Raw genomic sequence first — 22500 nt, forward strand, 5'->3', positions numbered from 1 at the left:
TGTCTCTCTCTCTCTGCTCTCTCTCTGCTCTCTCTGTCTCTGTCTCTCTGTGTCTGTCTCTGTGTCTCTGTGTCTCTGTGTCTCTCTCTCTCTCTCTGCTCTCTCTGTCTCTGTCTCTCTGTGTCTCTCTCTCTCTCTGCTCTCTCTCTGCTCTCTCTGTCTCTGTCTCTCTGTGTCTGTCTCTGTGTCTCTGTGTCTCTCTCTCTCTGCTCTCTCTGTCTCTGTCTCTGTCTCTCTGTCTCTCTCTCTCTCTGCTCTCTCTCTCTCTGTCTCTGTCTCTCTGTGTCTCTGTGTCTCTCTGCTCTCTCTCTCTCTCTCTGCTCTGCTCTCTCTCTCTCTGTCTCTGTCTCTCTGTGTCTCTCTCTCTCTGCTCTCTCTCTGCTCTCTCTCTCTCTGTCTCTCTCTCTGTCTCTGTTTCTCTCTCTCTCTGTGTCTCTCTGTCTCGCTCTCTCTGTCTCTCTGTGTGTCTCTCTCTCTGTCTCTCTGTCTCGCTCTCTCTTTCTCTCTTGTCTAACTCTCTCTCTCTGTCTCTCTGTGTCTGTCTCTGTCTCTCTCTCTGTCTCTCTGTCTCTCTTGTCTCGCTCTCTCTCTCTCTGTCTCTGTCTCTCTGTGTCTGTCTCTGTCTCTCTCTCTGTCTCTCTGTGTGTCTCTCTGTGTGTCTCTCTTGTCTCGCTCTCTTTCTCTCAGCAAGACTTGACCCTGTCGAATTGCAACAACTTCAGGAATTCAGCAATGTAAATAAACACGCTTTATTTTTAGGGTGCGTCCTGAATGGCACCCTATTCCCTATATAGTGCCCTACTTTGGACCAGGGCTGGCACCCTATTCCCTATATAGTGCACTACTTTAGACCAGGGCTGGCACCCTATTCCCTATATAGTGCACTACTTTAGACCAGGGCTGGCACCCTATTCCCTATATAGTGCACTACTATAGACCAGGGCTGGCACCCTATTCCCTATACAGTGCACTACTTTATACCAGGACTGGTACCCTATTCCCTATACAGGGCACTACTTTAGACCAGGACTGGTACCCTATTCCCTACATAGTGCACTACTATAGACCGGATCCCTATTCCCTATATAGTGCACTACATTAGACGAGGGTGCCATTTAGTGTCATCACTGTTTAGACCAGGGCTGGCACCCTATTCCCTACCTTTATACCAGGATGTCTGTCTATACTTTAGACCACATTTCCTTATAATAATAGTTCCTTACACTTTTGTTTATTCATTTACAGATAGCAGGGTGCCATTTAGTGTCATCACACTGACATCATTTACATTCCACACACTCCAACACTGTCTTTCTATATACATTTCAACACTTCATTTAAGAAGCAAACTAACACTCAGACACCATTTACAGTTTATTCAATTTACAGATAGCCAGGGGCGCACTCCAACACTCAGACATCATTTACAGATAGCCAGGGGCACACTCCAACACTCAGACATCATTTACATATAGCCAGGGGCACACTCCAACACTCAGACATCATTTACAGATAGCCAGGGGCACTCCAACACTCAGACATCATTTACAGATAGCCAGGGGCACACTCCAACACTCAGACATCATTTACAGATAGCCAGGGGAACACTCCAACACTCAGACATCATTTACAGATAGCCAGGGGAACACTCCAACACTCAGACATCATTTACAGATAGCTAGGGGCCCACTCCAACACTCAGACATAATTTACATATAGCCAGGGGCGCACTCCAACACTCAGACATCATTTACAGATAGCCAGGGGCACACTCCAACACTCAGACATCATTTACAGATAGCCAGGGGCCCACTCCAACACTCAGACATCATTTACAGATAGCCAGGGGTGCACTCCAACACTCAGACATCATTTACAGATAGCCAGGGGCACACTCCAACACTCAGACACAATTTACAGATAGCCAGGGGCACACTCCAACACTCAGACATCATTTACATATAGCCAGGGGCGCACTCCAACACTCAGACATCATTTACATATAGCCAGGGGCACACTCCAACACTCAGACATCATTTACAGATAGCCAGGGGCCCACTCTAACACTCAGACATCATTTACATATAGCCAGGGGCACACTCCAACACTCAGACATAATTTACATATAGCCAGGGGCGCACTCCAACACTCAGACATCATTTACAGATAGCCAGGGGCACACTCCAACACTCAGACATCATTTACAGATAGCCAGGGGCCCACTCCAACACTCAGACATTATTTACAGATAGCCAGGGGCCCACTCCAACACTCAGACATCATTTACAGATAGCCAGGGGTGCACTCCAACACTCAGACATCATTTACAGATAGCCAGGGGCACACTCCAACACTCAGACATCATTTACATATAGCCAGGGGCGCACTCCAACACTCAGACATCATTTACAGATGCCATGAGTTCTGTTATACTCACAGACATCATTCAAACAGTTTTAGAAACTTTAGAGTGTTTTCTATCCTATACTAATAATAATATGCATATATTAGCATCTGGGACAGAGTAGGAGGCAGTTCACTCTGGGCACGCTATTCATCCAAAGGTGAAAATGCTGCCCCCTATCCCAAAAAGGTTAACGCACAGATCTCGTTAACAGGATCAAAATCGTCAACATTCGGTATCGCTGGAGTACGCAATATTCAAATGACAAAATCGTAATATTAAACATTCATAAACATACAAGAGTCCTTCATCATTTAAAAGCTTAACTTCATGTTAATTCAGGCGCTTTGTCAGATTTCCAAAAGTCTTTACGGTGAAAGCATACAATGTGATTATCTGAGGACAGCGCCCCACACACTAAAAATATTTAAAAATATTAAAAATATTTTCCAAACTAGCAGAGGCGTCACAAAAGTCAGAAATAACGATAAAATAAATCACTTTCATTTGAAGATCTTCCTCTGTTTGTAATCCCAAGGGTCCCAGCTACACAACAAAAGGTTGTTTTGTTCTATAAAGTCCTTCTTTATATCCCCAAAAAGTCAGTTTAGTCATCCAAACAACGTTTTCTAATCAATCCTCAGGTACCCTAATATGTAAATAAACATAACATTTAAGACTGAGAATAATGTGTTCAATACCGGAGATAAGTAACAAAGTGCACGCCCTCATCCACGCCCTCATCCACGCCCTCATCCACGCCCTAATCCACGCCTTCATCCATGCCCTCATCCACGCCCTCATCCACGCCCTCATCCACGCCTTGTAGCCACAAGACTACAGTCCAAATGAGAGCCACCTTGAAAAACTACAAATTCCAGCTCATTTTTCAAAAAACAAGCCTGAAACCCTTTCTAAAGACTGTTGACATCTAGTGGAAGCCCTAGGAACTGCAATCTGGGAGGATTTCCTTTGATATTCCCATAAACAAGCATTTGAATGAGCAATCACCTCAAAATAAAGATTCCGGATGGATTTTCCTCGGGTTTTCACCTACAATATCAGTTCTGTTATACTCACATGTTAACAGTTGTAGAAACTTCAGAGTGTTTTCTATCCAATGCTACCAATTACATGCATATCCTAGCTTCTGGGCCTGAGTAACAGGCAGTTTACTTTGGGCACGTCACTTATCTGAACAACCGAACACTGCCCTGTAGCCCTAAGAGGTTTTAAGTAGTACTTTCAAATATTTTTACTTAAGTACTTTACACCACTTTATATAACTGTCTCCATAACTGTCTATATATAACTGTCTATATATAACTGTGTCTATAACTGTGTCTATATAACTGTGTCTATATAACTGTGTCGATATAACTGTGTCGATATAACTGTGTATATTCATGGAAATGGTGAGACAGATCTCCAAACCCAAGAGAGAAGAGATATTTTCCCCCAATTCTCTCTCCGTAGCTAGCTGGTTAGTCAGAGCAGTGAGGCAGTTTTGTAATTATGGTGTCTGATGTCTATAAATGGCCTTGATATCTGATGCTGATACTGCAGAGGAGGTAAAACACACAGAGGGAAAGAGAGAGGGAGATACATAGGGAGGGAGGGAGAGGGAGAGAGAGGGAGGGAGGGAGGGAGGGAGATACATAGGGAGGGAGGGAGGGAGGGAGGGAGGGAGGGAGGGAGAGAGAGAGAGAGAGGGAGATACATAGGGAGGGAGAGGGAGAGAGAGAGAGAGAGAGGGAGATACATAGGGAGGGAGGGAGGGAGGGAGGGAGGGAGGGAGGGAGAGGGAGAGAGAGAGAGGGAGATACATAGGGAGGGGAGGGAGGGAGGGAGGAGAGGGAGAGAGAGAGAGGGAGATACATAGGGAGGGAGGGAGGGAGGGAGGGAGGGAGGGAGGGAGGGAGGGAGAGGGAGAGAGAGAGAGGAGATACATAGGGAGGGGGAGGGAGGGAGGGAGAGGGAGAGAAAGAGAGGGAGATACATAGGGAGGGGGGAGGGAGGGAGAGGGAGAGAGAGAGAGAGGAGATACATAGGGAGGGAGGGAGGGAGGGAGGGAGGGAGAGGGAGAGAGAGAGAGAGAGAGGAGATACATAGGGAGGGAGGGAGGGAGGGAGGGAGGGAGGGAGGGAGGGAGGGAGGGAGGCTCTATTCTCTTGTTGCTGAGAGGAAAGAGAGAGAGAGAGGGAGATACATAGGGAGGGAGAGAGGGAGGGAGGGAGGGAGATACATAGGGAGGGAGGGAGGGAGGGAGGGAGAGGGAGAGAGAGAGGGTTGTTCTGAGAGCTCTATTCTCTTGTTGCTGAGAGACAGAAAGAGAGAAGGGGGAGTTTGTGGTGCCAACCTGAGGATCTGTCAGGACGAGGTGGAGAGAGGGGTGAGGAGGGAGGGGTGAGGAGGGAAGAGAGGGTGAAGACAGAGAGGGGTGAAAGAGGTTCATGAGAGAGGCGAGGCGGTGCGGAGAGAGGGGTGAGGAGAGAGGTGAGACAGGGTCAGGAGAGAGGGGTGAGGTGAGACAGGGTCAGGAGAGAGGAGAGAGGTGAGACAGGGTCAGGAGAGAGGAGAGGAAATCCTCAGTTCCTGTTTTTGAAGTCTTGGTGTTCCACACCTCAATAACTCCCCATCATTACAGTCTGTCTGTGTCATTGCCTTCCCATAGCTCTCCTTTAGGCTGTGTGTGTGTGTGTGTGTGTGTGTGTGTGTGTGTGTGTGTGTGTGTGTGTGTGTGTGTGTGTGTGTGTGTGTGTGTGTGTGTGTGTGTGTGTGTGTGTGTGTGTGTGTGTGTGTGTGTGTGTGTGAGAGAGAGAGGCTATTTTAAGACAGAAATTTCCAAGTCAGGCACCATTCATTCAGAACCAGGAAGTGAGCATTGCGTCACTTCCTGTAGGTGAGATATCATTCCATCAAAAGCTGCCCGCTTTCCTGGGGAATTATGGTGTGTGTATTTTAAGGATAGGCTTCGGATGCAAGCGTAGACACACACACACACACACACACAGCCCCGCTCTCTTTCCTCCGAAGGGTGGAGGTGTTTTTAAAAGAACACTATACAGGAATCGAACCCTGTACCACGATATCAAAACTAGTCCCTCATCTCCGATAAAGAGGAAGTGATTTAGAACTCTGACCACCAGACAACAGTGATAGTCCCACTTCTTCATGTGGGATGTAGAACTCTGACAACCAGAAAATACTGTGATAGTCCCACTTCTTCATGTGGGATGTAGAACTCTGACAACCAGAAAATACTGTGATAGTCCCACTTCTTCATGTGGAAACTAAGAAGTGGGACTATGGGACATATTATATTCACCCAGTTCAATGTAACAGTAACAGGTTTAGGTTACTGTCATTCATATTCACCCAGTTCAATGTAACAGTGACAGGTTTAGGTTACTGTCATTCATATTCACCCAGTTCAATGTAACAGTGACAGGTTTAGGTTACTGTCATTCATATTCACCCAGTTCAATGTAACAGTGACAGGTTTAGGTTACTGTCATTCATATTCACCCAGTTCAATGTAACAGTGACAGGTTTAGGTTACTGTCATTCATATTCACCCAGTTCAATGTAACAGTGATAGGTTTAGGTTACTGTAATTCACCCAGTTCAATGTAACAGTGGTACATCATTGTGGAGAGGTTGGAGTCTGTTTGATTGAATGTGTGGACAGGTGTCTTTTATACAGGTAACGAGTTCAAACAGGTGCAGTTAATACAAGTAATGAGTGGAGAACAGGAGGGCTTCTTAAAGAAAAACTAACAGGTCTGTTAGAGCCGGAATTCTTACTGGTTGGTAGGTGATCAAATACTTATGTCATGCAATAAAATGCAAATTAATTACTTAAAACTCATACAATGTGATTTTCTGGATTTAGATTCCGTCTCTCACAGTTGAAGTGTACCTATGATAAAAATTACAGACCTCTACATGCTTTGTAAGTAGGAAAACCTGCAAAATCGGCAGTGTATCAAATACTTGTTGTCCCCACTGTTTATACAGGGTATTACGGTACAGAGTCAATGTGGAGGCTATATACAGGGGGTACCGGTACAGAGTCAATGTGGAGGCTATATACAGGGGGTACCGGTACAGAGTCAATGTGGAGGCTATATACTGGGGGTACCGGTACAGAGTCAATGTGGAGGCTATATACTGGGGGTACCGGTACAGAGTCAATGTCGAGGCTATATACAGGGGGTACTGGTACAGAGTCAATGTCGAGGCTATATACAGGGGGTACCGGTACAGAGTCAATGTCGAGGCTATATACTGGGGGTACCGGTACAGAGTCAATGTGGAGGCTATATACAGGGGGTACCGGTACAGAGTCAATGTGGAGGCTATATACAGGGGGTACCGGTACAGAGTCAATGTCGAGGCTATATACAGGGGGTACCGGTACAGAGTCAATGTGGAGGCTATATACAGGGGGTACCGGTACAGAGTCAATGTGGAGGCTATATACAGGGGGTACCGGTACAGAGTCAATGTGGAGGCTATATACTGGGGGTACCGGTACAGAGTCAATGTGGAGGCTATATACAGGGGGTACCGGTACAGAGTCAATGTGGAGGCTATATAGAGTCAATGGGAGGCTATATACAGGGGGTACCGGTACAGAGTCAATGTGGAGGCTATATACAGGGGGTACCGGTACAGAGTCAATGTGGAGGCTATATACAGGGGGTACTGGTACAGAGTCAATGTGGAGGCTATATACAGGGGGTTCCGGTACAGAGTCAATGTGGAGGCTTTATACAGGGGGTACCGGTACAGAGTTAATATGGAGGCTATATAAGGGGGTACCAGTACAGAGTCAATGTGGAGACTATATACAGGGTATTACGGTACAGAGTCAATGTGGAGGCTTTATACAGGGGGTACCGGTACAGAGTCCATGTACTGGCACCGGTTAGTTGAGGTAACTGAGATAATATCTACATGTAGGTAGAGTTAAAGTGACTATGCATAGATTATAAACAGAGTAGCAGCAGCGTAAAAGAGGTCTGGGTAGCCCTTTGATTCGCTGTTCAGGAGTGTTATGGCTTGGGGGTAGAAGCTGTTAAGGACCCTTCTGGACCTAGAATTGGCGCTCCGGTACCACTTGTCATGCGGTAGCAGAGAGAACAGTCTTTGACTCGGGTGGCTGGAGTCTTAGACAATTTTTAAAGCCTTTCTCTGACACCGCCTGTTATAGAGGTCCTGGGTGGCAGCAAGCTTAGCCCCAGTGATGTACTGGGCCGTACTTACTACCCTCTGTAGTGCCTTGCGGTCGGAGGCCGAACAGTTGCCATATCAGGCAGGACGCTCTCGTTCTCGGTCCTCCTTTTCCTGTAGTCCACAATCATCACCTTTGTCTTGATCACGTTGAGGCAGAGGTTGTTGTCCTGGCACCACATGGCCAGGTCTCTGACCTCCCTGTAGAGTGTCTCGTTGTGGTTGGTGATCAGGCCTTGAAATTAGTAAAACCAAAAATCTTACCTTGACTTGGAGGAGTTCCAGGGTTGTGTTGGATAGTCATAGCCAGCTAGCTAACATAGCATCCCTCTGTTTGAGCCAGGTGTTTGAATAGGCTAATCTAGCTAGCTAACATAGCATCCCTCTGTTTGAGCCAGGTGTTTGAATAGGCTAATCTAGCTAGCTAACATAGCATCCCTCTGTTTGAGCCAGGTGTTTGAATAGGCTAATCTAGCTAGCTAACATAGCATCCCTCTGTTTGAGCCAGGTGTTTGAATAGGCTAATCTAGCTAGCTAACATAGCATCCCTCTGTTTGAGCCAGGTGTTTGAATAGGCTAATCTAGCTAGCTACCATAGCATTCCTCTGTTTGAGCCAGGTGTTTGAATAGGCTAATCTAGCAAGCTAACATAGCATCCCTCTGTTTGAGCCAGGTGTTTGAATAGGCTAATCTAGCTAGCTATTTGAGCAGGGTGTTTGAGTAGGCTAAACCAGCAAGCTACATTTTCTAGCAAAATAAGTGAAACTGAAAGTTAAAAAAATGACAATCTGGTCTTGCTTCTTCATATGTAAAGAAATTAATTTGTTTAAAACTGTTCAACTATTTTCTTTCTCTCTCTTTGAGTCAATTACTCAGCACATTTTATGCACTGCGGCGCTAGCTAGCTATAGCTTATGCTTTCAGTACTAGATTCATTCTCTGATCCTTTGATTGGATGGACAACATGTCAGTTCATGCTGCAATTATTTGGTCAAATGTGATTCAAATGTGTTTTATCTAAAATGATAACTTTTTTAATGTTTCACAATTTGTATTTTTATTAAATTCACTGAGGAGGATGCTCCTTCTCTTCCTCCTCTGAGGAGCCTCCGTGTGTGTGTGTGTGTGTGTGTGTGTGTGTGTGTGTGTGTGTGTGTGTGTGCAGTACCAGTCAAAGTATATTTTGATTTGGTTACTACATGATTCCATATGTGTTATTTCATTGTTTTGATGTCTTCACTATTATTCTTCAATGTAGAAAATGGTAAAAAGAAAAACCCTAGAATGAGTAGGTGTTCTACAACTTTCGACTGGTACTGAATCTCTGCGTGTTCTCTCTGTACCAAAGTTGAGATAGTGTTCTGTGATAAGATAACCTCCATCCATCTCCCTGTTGGCATTTCTTTGGTCTGTCAATCTGACCTCCTGTTTCTACTTCCTGCTTCCTGTTTGAATGTTGATTGACAGGAAGTCACCGCTCAGAACCTCTGTGTTACAGGAAGTACTGCTTTGTCCAACACTATTACTACCTAGCCAAGTCTCTGCAAGGACCACTCACTGATAACGCAGATACACTTTGTGATGCTTTGTCCAACACTATTACTACCTAGCCAAGTCTCTGCAAGGACCACTCACTGATAACGCAGATACACTTTGTGATGCTTTGTCCAACACTATTACTACCTAGCCAAGTCTCTGCAAGGACCACTCACTGATAACGCAGATACACTTTGTGATGCTTTGTCCAACACTATTACTACCTAGCCAAGTCTCTGCAAGGACCACTCACTGATAACGCAGATACACTTTGTGATGCTTTGTCCAACACTATTACTACCTAGCCAAGTCTCTGCAAGGACCACTCACTGATAACGCAGATACACTTTGTGATGCTTTGTCCAACACTATTACTACCTAGCCAAGTCTCTGCAAGGACCACTCACTGATAACGCAGATACACTTTGTGATGCTTTGTCCAACACTATTACTACCTAGCCAAGTCTCTGCAAGGACCACTCACTGATAACGCAGATACACTTTGTGATGCTTTGCGTTTCTGTTTAAAAAATAATGATATATTTTCTAATTCTTCTTCTCTCCTCTTGTTTTCCAGGATCGAAAAAGAAGACAAAAGTCATCAAGAATAACATAAACCCTGTCTGGAATGAGGTGTGTATTTAAGAATTAAGGAGGTGTGGTATATGGCCTGATAATGACGGCTTTCAGCCAATTAGCATTTCAGGGCTCGAACCACCTGGGTTTATAATATACAGCAGTGAGAATACTCTAATATACTGTAGTCTATCAGTAATAATGAATTTGTCTGTCGTCAGGGTTTTGAGTGGGACCTGAAGGGAATACCTCTGGATTCAGGAGCTGAGCTTCATTTGGTGGTCAAGGATCACGAGAAGATGGGGAGGAACAGGTACATTTAGGGTTTGTGTGTGTTTGAGCTTCATGTTTTGAAGATGGGGAGGAACAGGTACATTTGGGGTTTGTGTGTGTTTGTTTCAGTGTGTGTTTGAGCTTCATTTGGTGGTCAAGGACCAAGAGAAGATGGGGAGGAACAGGTACATTGTGTTTGTTTCAGTGTGTGTTTGAGCTTCATGTTTTGAAGATGGGGAGGAACAGTACAGCGGGAATGATTTCTAGGTACAGTAAGTTCAGGAAATTACCTGGGAAGCTTCTAGCCTTTTTTACTGAGGTAATTGGTAGTCCGGGGTGTCAGCCTGTTTCGGATCTCTTGCCAGCTCTTTACCAAAAACATGTTTAGCTTGACAATGACAGAACGTTGGAGAGAGTCCACGTAGATCTGGGACCAAGCTAGGTCATAGTGTTTTCTAGATAAATACAGTGTATTCCGGAAATGATTCAGAACCCTTGACGTTTTACACATTTTGTTTTACGTTACAGCCTTATTCTAAAATGGATTCAATATTTTTTCCCCCTCATCAATCTACACACAATACCCCATAATGACATCACAATACCCCATAATGATGAAGCAAAAAACAGGTTTTTAGAAATGTTTGCAAATTTATTAAAAATAAAAAAACGAAATACCTTATTTACATAAGAATTCAGACCCTTTGCTATGAGACTCGAAATTGAGCTCAGATGCATCCTGTTTCCATTGATCATCCTTGAGATGTTTCTACAACTTGATTGGAGTCCACCTGTGGTAAATTCAATTGATTAGACATGATTTGGAAAGGCACACACCTGTCTATATAAGGTCCCACAGTTGACAGTGCATGTCAGAGCAAAAAACAAGCCATGAGGTTGAAGGAATTGTCCGTAGAGCTCCGAGAGAGGATTGTGTCGAGGCACAGATCTGGGGAAGGGTACTAAAAAGTATATGCAGCATTGAAGGTCCCCAAGAACACAGTGACCTCCATCATTCTTAAATGGAAGAAGTTTGGAACCACCAAGACTCTTCCTTGAGCTGGCCGCCCGGCCAAACTGAGCAATCGGGAGGTGACCAAGAACCTGATGCTCACTCTGACAGAGCTCCAGAGTTCCTCTGTGGAGATGGGAGAACCTTCCAGAAGGACAACCATCTCTGCAGCGCTCCACCAATCAGATGGGACCAGACGGACGCCACTCCTCAGTAAAAGGCACATGACAGCCCGCTTGGAGTGATTGCCGAGAAACAAGATTCTCTGGTCTGATGAAACCAAGATTGAACTCTTTGGCCTGAATGCCAAGTGTCACGTCTGGAGGAAACCTGGCACCATCCCTACGGTGAAGCATGGTGGTGGCAGCGTCATGCTGTGGGGATGTTGTTCAGCGGCAGGGACTGGGAGACTAGTGAAGCATGGTGGCGGCAGCGTCATGCTGTGGGGATGTTGTTCAGTGGCAGGGACTGGGAGACTAGTGAAGCATGGTGGCGGCAGCGTCATGCTGTGGGGATGTTGTTCAGCGGCAGGGACTGGGAGACTAGTGAAGCATGGTGGCGGCAGCATCATGCTGTGGGGATGTTGTTCAGCGGCAGGGACTGGGAGACTAGTGAAGCATGGTGGCGGCAGCGTCATGCTGTGGGGATGTTGTTCAGCGGCAGGGACTGGGAGACTTGTGAAGCATGGTGGCGGCCGCGTCATGCTGTGGGGATGATGTTCAGCGTCAGGAACTGGGAGACTAGTGAAGCATGGTGGCGGCAGCGTCATGCTGTGGGGATGTTGTTCAGCGGTAGGAACTGGGAGACTAGTCAGGATCAGACTGGGGTGAAGGTTCACCTTCCAACAGGACAAAGGCCCTAAGCACACAGCCAAGGCAATGCCGGAGGGGCTTCGGGACAAGTACTTCAATGACCCAGCCAGAGCCCAGACTTGAACCCGATTGAACATCTCTGGAGAGATCCGAAAATAGCGGCGCAGCGACGCTCCCCATCCAACCTGACAGAGGTATAGAGGATTTGCTGAGAAGAATGGGAGAAACTCCCCAAATACAGGTGTGACAAGCTTGTAGCCTCAAACCCAAGAAGACTTAAAAAAAAACATTTTAGAATAAGCCTGTAACGTAACAAAATGTGGAAAATGTCAAGGGGTCTGAATACTTTCCGAATGCCCTGTATATCACCACTTCACATAATACAAATCCTTCCTCAGTTCCCAGAAAGGACAGCATCAGGAAAGTGTCCTCAGGTCCCAGAATAGACAGCATCAGGAAAGTGTCCTCAGGTCCCAGAATAGACAGCATCAGGAAAGTTTCCTCAGTTCCCAGAATAGACAGCATCAGAAAAGTGTCCTCAGTTCCCAGAATAGACAGCATCAGGAAAGTGTCCTCAGGTCCCAGAATAGACAGCATCAGGAAAGTTTCCTCAGGTCCCAGAATAGACAGCATCAGGAAAGTGTCCTCAGTTCCCAGAATAGACAGCATCAGGAAAGTGTCCTCAGTTCCCAGAATAGACAGCATCAGGAAAGTGCCCTCAGATCCCAGAATAGACAGCATCAGGAAAGTGTCCTCAGTTCCCAGAATAGACAGCATCAGGAAAGTGTCCTCAGTTCCCAAAATAGACAGCATCAGGAAAGTGTCCTCAGTTCCCAGAATAGACAGCATCAGGAATGTGCCCTCAGGTCCCAGAATAGACAGCATCAGGAAAGTTTTCTCAGTTCCCAGAATAGACAGCATCAGGAAAGTCTCCTCAGTTCCCAGAATAGAGAGCATCAGGAAAGTGTCCTCAGTTCCCAGAATAGACAGCATCAGGAAAGTGTCCTCAGTTCCCAGAATAGACAGCATCAGGAAAGTGTCCTCAATTCCCAGAATAGACAGCATCAGGAAAGTGTCCTCAGTTCCCAGAATAGACAGCATCAGGAAAGTGTCCTCAGTTCCCAGAATAGACAGCATCAGGAAAGTGTCCTCAGGTCCCAGAATAGACAGCATCAGGAAAGTGTCCTCAGGTCCCAGAATAGACGGCATCAGGAAAGTGCCCTCAGCTCCCAGAATAGACAGCATCAGGAAAGTGCCCTCAGGTCCCAGAATAGACAGCATCAGGAAAGTGTCCTCAGTTCCCAGAATAGACAGCGTTGGGAAAGTGTGTGTGAGTTGGGAAGTTATCGTTAGCTTTCATAGTTGTTTGATCATTCCTCCTGATAACAGCAGGAAAATGCTCCATTGTGATATTGGACAGAAGGGAGGATTGACCGGTCTATTCTACTCAAAGACAGGGTTTGGGGGGGGGAGGGACTGATTTCCTTCTTGTTTGTTTGTTGGTCTCTCTGAGGAATTTCCCTTCTTGTTTGTTTGTTGGTACATTCTGATAACAGATGAGTGTTCACTGGACAAGCTGATGAGGGACTGAACAGATGAGTGTTCACTGCATTATGAGGGAGGGACTGATCTGTTTGGTGTGACAGATGAGTGTTCACTGCATTATGAGGGACTGATCTGTTTGGTGTGACAGATCACTGCATTATGAGGGACTGTCTGTTTGGTGTGACACTGCATTATGAGGGACTGATCTGTTTGGTGTGACAGATCACTGCATTACTGAGGGACTGATCTGTTTGTTTGTGTGACAGATGAGTGTTCACTGCATTATGAGGGACTGATCTGTTTGGTGTGACAGATGTGACTGCATTATGATCTGTTTGTTCAGATCACTGCATTATGAGGGACTGATCTGTTTGGTGTGACAGATGAGTGTTCACTGCATTATGAGGGACTGATCTGTTTGGTGTGACAGATGAGTGTTCACTGCATTATGAGGGACTGATCTGTTTGGTGTGACAGATCACTGCATTATGAGGGACTGATCTGTTTGGTGTGACAGATCACTGCATTATGAGGGACTGATCTGTTTGGTGTGACAGATCACTGCATTATGAGGGACTGATCTGTTTGGTGTGACAGATCACTGCATTATGAGGGACTGATCTGTTTGGTGTGACAGATCACTGCATTATGAGGGACTGATCTGTTTGGTGTGACAGATCACTGTTTGGTGTGACATTATGAGGGACTGATCTGTTTGGTGTGACAGATCACTGCATTATGAGGGACTGATCTGTTTGGTGTGACAGATCACTGCATTATGAGGGACTGATCTGTTTGGTGTGACAGATCACTGCATTATGAGGGACTGATCTGTTTGGTGTGACAGATCACTGCATTATGAGGGACTGATCTGTTTGGTGTGACAGATGAGTGTTCACTGCATTATGAGGGACTGATCTGTTTGGTGTGACAGATCACTGCATTATGAGGGACTGATCTGTTTGGTGTGACAGATGTTTGGTGTGACAGATCACTGCATTATGAGGGACTGATCTGTTTGGTGTGACAGATGAGTGTTCACTGCATTATGAGGGACTGATCTGTTTGGTGTGACAGATCACTGCATTATGAGGGACTGATCTGTTTGGTGTGACAGATGAGTGTTCACTGCATTATGAGGGACTGATCTGTTTGGTGTGACAGATGCATTATGAGGGACTGTTCACTGCATTATGAGGGACTGTTTGGTGTGACAGATCTGCATTTGAGGGACTGATCTGTTTGGTGTGACAGATCACTGCATTATGAGGGACTGATCTGTTTGGTGTGACAGATGAGTGTTCTGTTTGGTGTGACTGCATTATGAGGGACTGATCTGTTTGGTGTGACAGATGAGTGTTCACTGCATTATGAGGGACTGATCTGTTTGGTGTGACAGATGAGTGTTCACTGCATTATGAGGGACTGATCTGTTTGGTGTGACAGATGAGTGTTCACTGCATTATGAGGGACTGATCTGTTTGGTGTGACAGATCACTGCATTATGAGGGACTGATCTGTTTGGTGTGACAGATGAGTGTTCACTGCATTATGAGGGACTGATCTGTTTGGTGACAGATGATTATGAGGGACTGATCTGTTTGGTGTGATGAGTGTTCACTGCATTATGAGGGACTGATCTGTTTGGTGTGACAGATGAGTGTTCACTGCATTATGAGGGACTGATCTGTTTGGTGTGACAGATGAGTGTTCTGTTTGGTGTGACAGATGAGTGTTCTGCATTATGAGGGACTGATCTGTTTGGATGTGACAGATGAGTTTGTTCACTGCATTATGAGGGACTGATCTGTTTGGTGTGACAGATGAGTGTTCACTGCATTATGAGGGACTGATCTGTTTGGTGTGACAGATGAGTGTTCATTATGAGGGACTGATCTGTTTGGTGTGACAGATTACTGCATTATGAGGGACTGATCTGTTTTCACTGCATTATGAGGGACTGTTTGACAGATGAGTGTTCACTGCATTATGAGGGACTGATCTGTTTGGTGTGACAGATGAGTGTTCACTGCATTATGAGGGACTGATCTGTTTGCATTATGTGATCTGTTTGGTGTGACAGATGAGTGTTCACTGCATTATGAGGGACTGATCTGTTTGGTGTGACAGATGAGTGTTCACTGCATTATGAGGGACTGATCTGTTTGGTGTGACAGATCACTGCATTATGAGGGACTGATCTGTTTGGTGTGACAGATGAGTGTTCACTGCATTATGAGGGACTGATCTGTTTGGTGTGACAGATGAGTGTTCACTGCATTATGAGGGACTGATCTGTTTGGTGTGACAGATGAGTGTTCACTGCATTATGAGGGACTGATCTGTTTGGTGTGACAGATGAGTGTTCACTGCATTATGAGGGACTGATCTGTTTGGTGTGACAGATGAGTGTTCACTGCATTATGAACAGATTGGAGATCAGAATGAAGTTTGGGCTGCGGAATCTACGGAATGTGGTCTTGTTATCAGGGGGGGCGATGCAGCCAGAGAGAGGGAGGAGTCACGTAAACATGGGACTTCCTGTTTACTCGCCATGGTAACACACTTCCTGGTCTTGGCTCTGCCAATAGCAGTTAAGATGCCTTCGTGGGTAATGTTTTGCTTGATTCCATCTCTTGATTGCTTCACAGATCTGACGGTGCTGGATAGGTGTCCGTAATGTAGTATTGTTGCCATATTGCTGACGTTTATTCAGTCCTCTTGATCTATAAACACTTGGAGGGTTTTGGTTGCAGTAGGTAACAGAGCCATGGTATCAACTTCTCTATGCCCCATATTGCTGACGTTTATCCAGTCCTCTTGATCTATAAATACTTTGAGGGTTTTGGTTGCAGTAGGTAACAGAGCCATGGTATCAACTTCTCTATGCCCCATATTGCTGATGTTGTTGTTGGGTGATTGAACACCCTGTAACCTGTTTACTGCTCATTATTAATGAACATGTTCTCTAAGGAAATTGCCAACGATGGAACACTCCCAGAATGCATTGTTTTTGTTCGAATCCCCAGGTGTACCGTTAGAATGTCGATCGGTGTTCCAATCACTCGTCAGGTTTCCATTGTCTCCCCTGGAACATTCTGGCAGTGTTAGTATCGTCTCCATATAACAAGACAATGCTTGTTAATAGCTACTGAATAGCTGATTAGCTTCCCTGCTGCCTTAAGGTTTTCAACAATAGGGCACAAGTCAACATAGGTCTTAAGGAGTCTAGACAATAGCGCCCAGCTCTGTTCAAGGACAGGTTGGAATAACACCAGGCATGAGAGAATGTCTGGAGCATTCTAGCATTTTCACATTCAAGCATTCTCAGATTCTAGCATTCTCAGATTCTAGCATTCTAGCATTCTCACGTTCTAGCATTCTCACATTCTATTATTCTAACATTCTAGGATACTCACATTCTAGAATTCTAGCATTCTAACATTCTAGCATTCTCACATTCTAACATTCTATTGTTCTCACATTCTAACATTCCAGCATTCTAACGTTCTAGCCTTCTCACATTCTAGCCTTCGCACATTCTAGCATTCTCACATTCTAGCATTCTAGCATTCTCACGTTCTATTATTCTAACATTCTAGGATTCTCACATTCTAGAATTCTAGCATTCTAACATTCTAACATTATAGCCTTCTAAAATTCTAACAATATAGCATTCTAGCATTCTCACATTCTCACATTCTAGCAGTCTAACATTCTAGCATTCTAACATTCCAGCATTCTAGCATTCTCACAATCTAGCATTCTCACAATCTATTATTCTAGTATTCTAGGATTCTCACATTCTAGAATTCTAGCATTCTAACATTCTAACATTATAGCCTTCTAAAATTCTAACAATATAGCATTCTCACATTCTAGCATTCTAACATTCTAGAATTCTCACATTCTAGCATTCTCACATTCTAGAATTCTAGCATTCTAACATTATAGCCTTCTAAAATTCTAACAATATAGCATTCTCACATTCTAGCATTCTAACATTCTAGAATTCTCACATTCTAGCATTCTCACATTCTAGCATTCTCACATTCCAGCATTCTAACAATCTAGCATTCTCACATTCTAGCCTTCTCGTATTCTAGTATTCTCACATTCTAACATTATGTGTTCTAACATTCTAACAATATAGCATACTAGCATTCTAGCATTCTCACATTCTAGCATTCAGCATTCTCACATTTTAGCATTCTCACATTCTAGCATACTAGCATTCTAACATTATAGCATGCTAACATTTTAGCATTCTTACATTCTAACATTCTCACATTCTAGCATGCTAACATTCTAACATATTAGCATTCTAACATTCTAACAATCTAGCATTCTCACATTCTAGCAATGTAGCATTATCACATTCTAGCACTCTAGCATTCACACATTGTAGCATCCTAGCATTCTAGCATTCTCACATTCTAGCATTCTCACATTCTAGCATTCTAACATTCTAGCATTCTAACATTCTAGCATTCTAACATTCTAGCATGCTAACATTCGAGCATTCTAGTATTCTAACATTCTAACATTCTAACATTCTAGCTTTCTAACATTCACACATTCTAGCATAATCACATTATAACATTTTAACATTATAGCGTTTTAACGTTCTAGCATTCTCACATTATAGCATCCTAGCATGCTAACATTCTAACATTGCTAAAATTCTAGCAATCCAACATTCTAGCATTCCAACATTCTAGCATTCTAGAATTCTCACATTCTTGCATTCTCACATTCTAGTATTCAAATATTCTAGCATTCTAACAAGCTAGCATTCTAACAATCTGGCATTCGAACATTCTAACATTCGAACATTCTAGCATTCTAACATTCTAGCAATCCAACATTCTAACTTTCTAGCATTCTAACATTCTTAGTGCATTAGCATTGCTTTCCTGTCTCCATTTCACTGGCCACTAGGATCGCTAATGGCTATTTAATAACTGAGTAGCTTAATAGACAGCTGCCCTCTGGGATTTCCAGCGAGCCTCTCTATGGTTCTATATTCTCAGAGTAGCCGGAGGCTGTGGTTACAGATGAGAGAGTCGACACGGATGGCTGACGTAATGTTTCCCATACTGTCCTCAGCTGTGTCTGTGTAACTACAGGTGAGACAGGGAGATGTCTGTATGGGAAACATTACGTCAGCCATGTTAGAATGTGAGAATGTGAGAATGATAGAATGCTAGAATCTTCGGATGTGAGAATGATAGAATGCTAGAATGTGAGAATGCTAGATTGTTAGAACGTTAGAATGCTATAATGTCAGACTGTCTGACTCATATCCTGTATTCTACTGCTCTGCCTTCCCTCTGTTCCACTCCTCCTGTCTTTCTGTGTTTCTAGGTTCCTGGGGGAGAGTCGAGTGGCTCTCAGGGACATCCTCAACTCCTCTAACCTGGCTGCTAGCTTCACTGTGTCCCTACTGGATACCAAGAGGAACAATACTGGGGTGAGACACACACACACTGTTGCGCGATTTAGAGGGGTTGGCTTAAACGATTCAGAGGGGTTGGGTTAAACGATTCAGAGGGGTTGCGTTAAACGATTCAGAGGGGTTGGGTTAAACGATTCAGAGGGTGTTGGGTTAAACGATTCAGAGGGTGTTGGGTTAAACGATTCAGAGGGATTGGGTTAAACGATTCAGAGGGTGTTGGGTTAAACGATTCAGAGGGTGTTGGGTTAAACGATTCAGAGGGTGTTGGGTTAAACGATTCAGAGGGGTTGGGTTAAATGATTCAGAGGGGTTGGGTTAAACGATTCAGAGGGTGTTGGGTTAAACGATTCAGAGGGTGTTGGGTTAAACGATTCAGAGGGTGTTGGGTTAAACGATTCAGAGGGGTTGGGTTAAACGATTCAGAGGGTGTTGGGTTAAACGATTCAGAGGGTGTTGGGTTAAACGATTCAGAGGGGTTGGGTTAAACGATTCAGAGGGGTTGGGTTAAACGATTCAGAGGGTGTTGGGTTAAACGATTCAGAGGGGTTGGGTTAAACGATTCAGAGGGGTTGGGTTAAACGATTCAGAGGGTGTTGGGTTAAACGATTCAGAGGGGTTGGGTTAAACGATTCAGAGGGTGTTGGGTTAAACGATTCAGAGGGTGTTGGGTTAAACGATTCAGAGGGGTTGGGTTAAACGATTCAGAGGGTGTTGGGTTAAACGATTCAGAGGTGTTGGGTTAAACGATTCAGAGGGGTTGGGTTAAACGATTCAGAGGGGTTGGGTTAACTGATCCAGCGGTAATCGCAATGCCATTGGGGGTACGCCAAATAGATGTAGATAAGATAGATAGATATAGATAATATATATATAATAATAGATTCTCATGAAAAAATATATAAAAAAATTGGGGAAAAGTATTGACATGTTAAAAAAAAATAATAATTGAGAATCGAGCTTAAAGTTTTCTTTACTGACCATAATTAACATTTGTCTGACCGTTTGTCTGACGACCAGTTTCTCACACGACCGGCCGACCTGGGTGATGTTTTTTTTCTTGCCTGAATGATCTGAATCTAAGATTACAGGGATTCTCCGCAACTATATTCAACGTGCGGGACAAAATTCAGGCTGTGATTAAGAAGTTGGAGCTCTTCTCTGTCTGCATTAACAAGGACAACACACAGGTCTTTCCATCATTGTATGATTTGTTGTGTGCAAATGAACTCCAGCTTACGGACAATGTCAAATGTGATACAGGGAAGCACCTGAGTGAGTTGGGTGAGCAATTACGCAGTTACTTTACCGAAAACGGACGACACAAACAACTGGATTCGTTATCCCTTTCATGCCCTGCCTCCAGTCCACTTACCGATGTCTGAACAAGAGAGCCTCATGGAAATCACAACAACTAGGAGGTTGAATGTTTGAAGGGATACGGGACTATAATAAGTGTGGCAACCACTGCCCAATATCATTCACACAGAATTAATTCAACTATTCAAACTATTTTCTGCTGGGTGTGTGTGTGTATGGGTGTGTATGTGTGTACGGGTGGGTAGGGGTGTGTGTGTGTGTACGGGGGTGTGTGTGTGTGTGTATGTGTGTACGGGTGTGTACGGGTGTGTGTGTGTGTACGGGTGTGTGTGTGTGTACGGGTGTGTATGTGTGTATGTGTGTATGTGTGTATGTACGGGTGTGTATGTGTGTATGTGTGTATGTGTGTATGTACGGGTGTGTATGTGTGTATGTGTGTATGTGTGTACGGGTGTGTATGTGTGTATGTGTGTACGGGTGTGTATGTGTGTATGTGTGTATGTGTGTATGTGTGTATGTGTGTACGGGTGTGTATGTGTGTATGTGTGTACGGGGTGTGTGTGTGTTTGTGTGTGTGTATGTGTGTACGGGTGTGTATGTGTGTGTGTGTGTATGTGTGTACGGGTGTATATGTGTGTATGTGTGTATGTGTGTATGTGTGTATGTGTGTACGGGTGTGTATGTGTGTATGTGTGTATGTGTGTACGGGTGTGTATGTGTGTATGTGTGTACGGGTGTGTGTATGTGTGTATGTGTGTATGTGTGTACGGGTGTGTATGTATGTATGTGTGTATGTGTGTACGGGTGTGTGTATGTGTGTATGTGTGTACGGGTGTGTAGGGGTGTGTGTGTGTGTACGGGTGTGTGTATGTGTGTATGTGTGTACGGGTGTGTATGTGTGTATGTGTGTATGTGTGTATGTGTGTATGTGTGTGTGTGTGTATGTGTGTATGTGTGTATGTGTGTATGTGTGTATGTGTGTGTGTGTGTGTAGGGCTGTGTGTGTATGTGTGTATGTGTATGTGTGTATGTGTGTATGTGTGTATGTGTGTGTGTATGTGTGTGTGTATGTGTGTGTGTATGTATGTGTGTGTGTGTGTGTGTATGTGTGTATGTGTGTATGTGTGTATGTGTGTATGTGTGTATGTGTGTGTGTGTGTATGTGTGTACCAGCCAAAAAGGTGTTTTTCTTCCTTCTCTGTATCACCGCTCTCAGAATAGCACACATCCTCAGGAAAACCTGTCTCTGTCTGTCTGTCTGTCTGTCTGTCTGTCTGTCTGTCTGTCTGTCTGTCTGTCTGTCTGTCTGTCTGTCTGTCTGTCTGTCTGTCTGTCTGTCTGTCTGTCTGTCTGTCTGTCTGTCCGTCCGTCCGTCCGTCCGTCCGGTCAACAGTAGTCCACTACCCTGGTCAACAGTAGTCCACTACCCTATAGACCCTGGTCTACAGTAGTCCACTACCCTGGTCAACAGTAGTCCACTACCCTGGTCAACAGTAGTCCACTACCCTATAGACCCTGGTCAACAGTAGTCCACTACCCTGGTCAACAGTAGTCCACTACCCTGGTCAACAGTAGTCCACTACCCTCGTCAACAGTAGTCCACTACCGTGGTCCACAGTAGTCCACTACCCTGGTCAACAGTAGTCCACTACCCTATAGACCCTGGTCAACAGTAGTCCACTACCCTGGTCAACAGTAGTCCACTACCCTATAGACCCTGGTCAACAGTAGTCCACTACCCTGGTCAACAGTGGTCCACTACCCTGGTCAACAGTAGTCCACTACCCTGGTCTACAGTAGTCCACTACCCTATAGACCCTGGTCAACAGTAGTCCACTACCCTGGTCAACAGTCGTCCACTACCCTGGTCAACAGTAGTCCGCTACCCTGGTCTACAGTAGTCCACTACCCTGGTCAACAGTAGTCCACTACCCTGGTCAACAGTAGTCCACTACCCTGGTCAACAGTAGTCCACTACCCTGGTCAACAGTAGTCCACTACCCTCGTCAACAGTAGTCCACTACCGTGGTCCACAGTAGTCCACTACCCTGGTCAACAGTAGTCCACTACCCTATAGACCCTGGTCAACAGTAGTCCACTACCCTGGTCAACAGTAGTCCACTACCCTATAGACCCTGGTCAACAGTAGTCCACTACCCTGGTCAACAGTGGTCCACTACCCTGGTCAACAGTAGTCCACTACCCTGGTCTACAGTAGTCCACTACCCTATAGACCCTGGTCAACAGTAGTCCACTACCCTGGTCAACAGTCGTCCACTACCCTGGTCAACAGTAGTCCGCTACCCTGGTCTACAGTAGTCCACTACCC

The 22500-nt window shown here is 44.9% G+C and overlaps 1 protein-coding gene across 1 annotated transcript in view; it reads left to right on the forward strand.

The window, feature by feature from the left end:
* dysf (dysferlin, limb girdle muscular dystrophy 2B (autosomal recessive)) overlaps positions 1 to 22500 on the forward strand; it is a 322514-nt gene that overhangs the window by 42058 nt on the left and 257956 nt on the right. Inside the window, exons 2-4 of the mRNA XM_065026004.1 lie at positions 9756 to 9811; positions 9976 to 10067; positions 18764 to 18869. Coding sequence (XP_064882076.1) covers positions 9756 to 9811; positions 9976 to 10067; positions 18764 to 18869 — 254 coding nt within the window. The remainder of the gene's footprint in view (positions 1 to 9755; positions 9812 to 9975; positions 10068 to 18763; positions 18870 to 22500) is intronic.

This window comes from Oncorhynchus nerka, linkage group LG12, assembly GCF_034236695.1.
Source record: "Oncorhynchus nerka isolate Pitt River linkage group LG12, Oner_Uvic_2.0, whole genome shotgun sequence".
Classification (NCBI taxonomy): Eukaryota; Metazoa; Chordata; class Actinopteri; order Salmoniformes; family Salmonidae; genus Oncorhynchus; species Oncorhynchus nerka.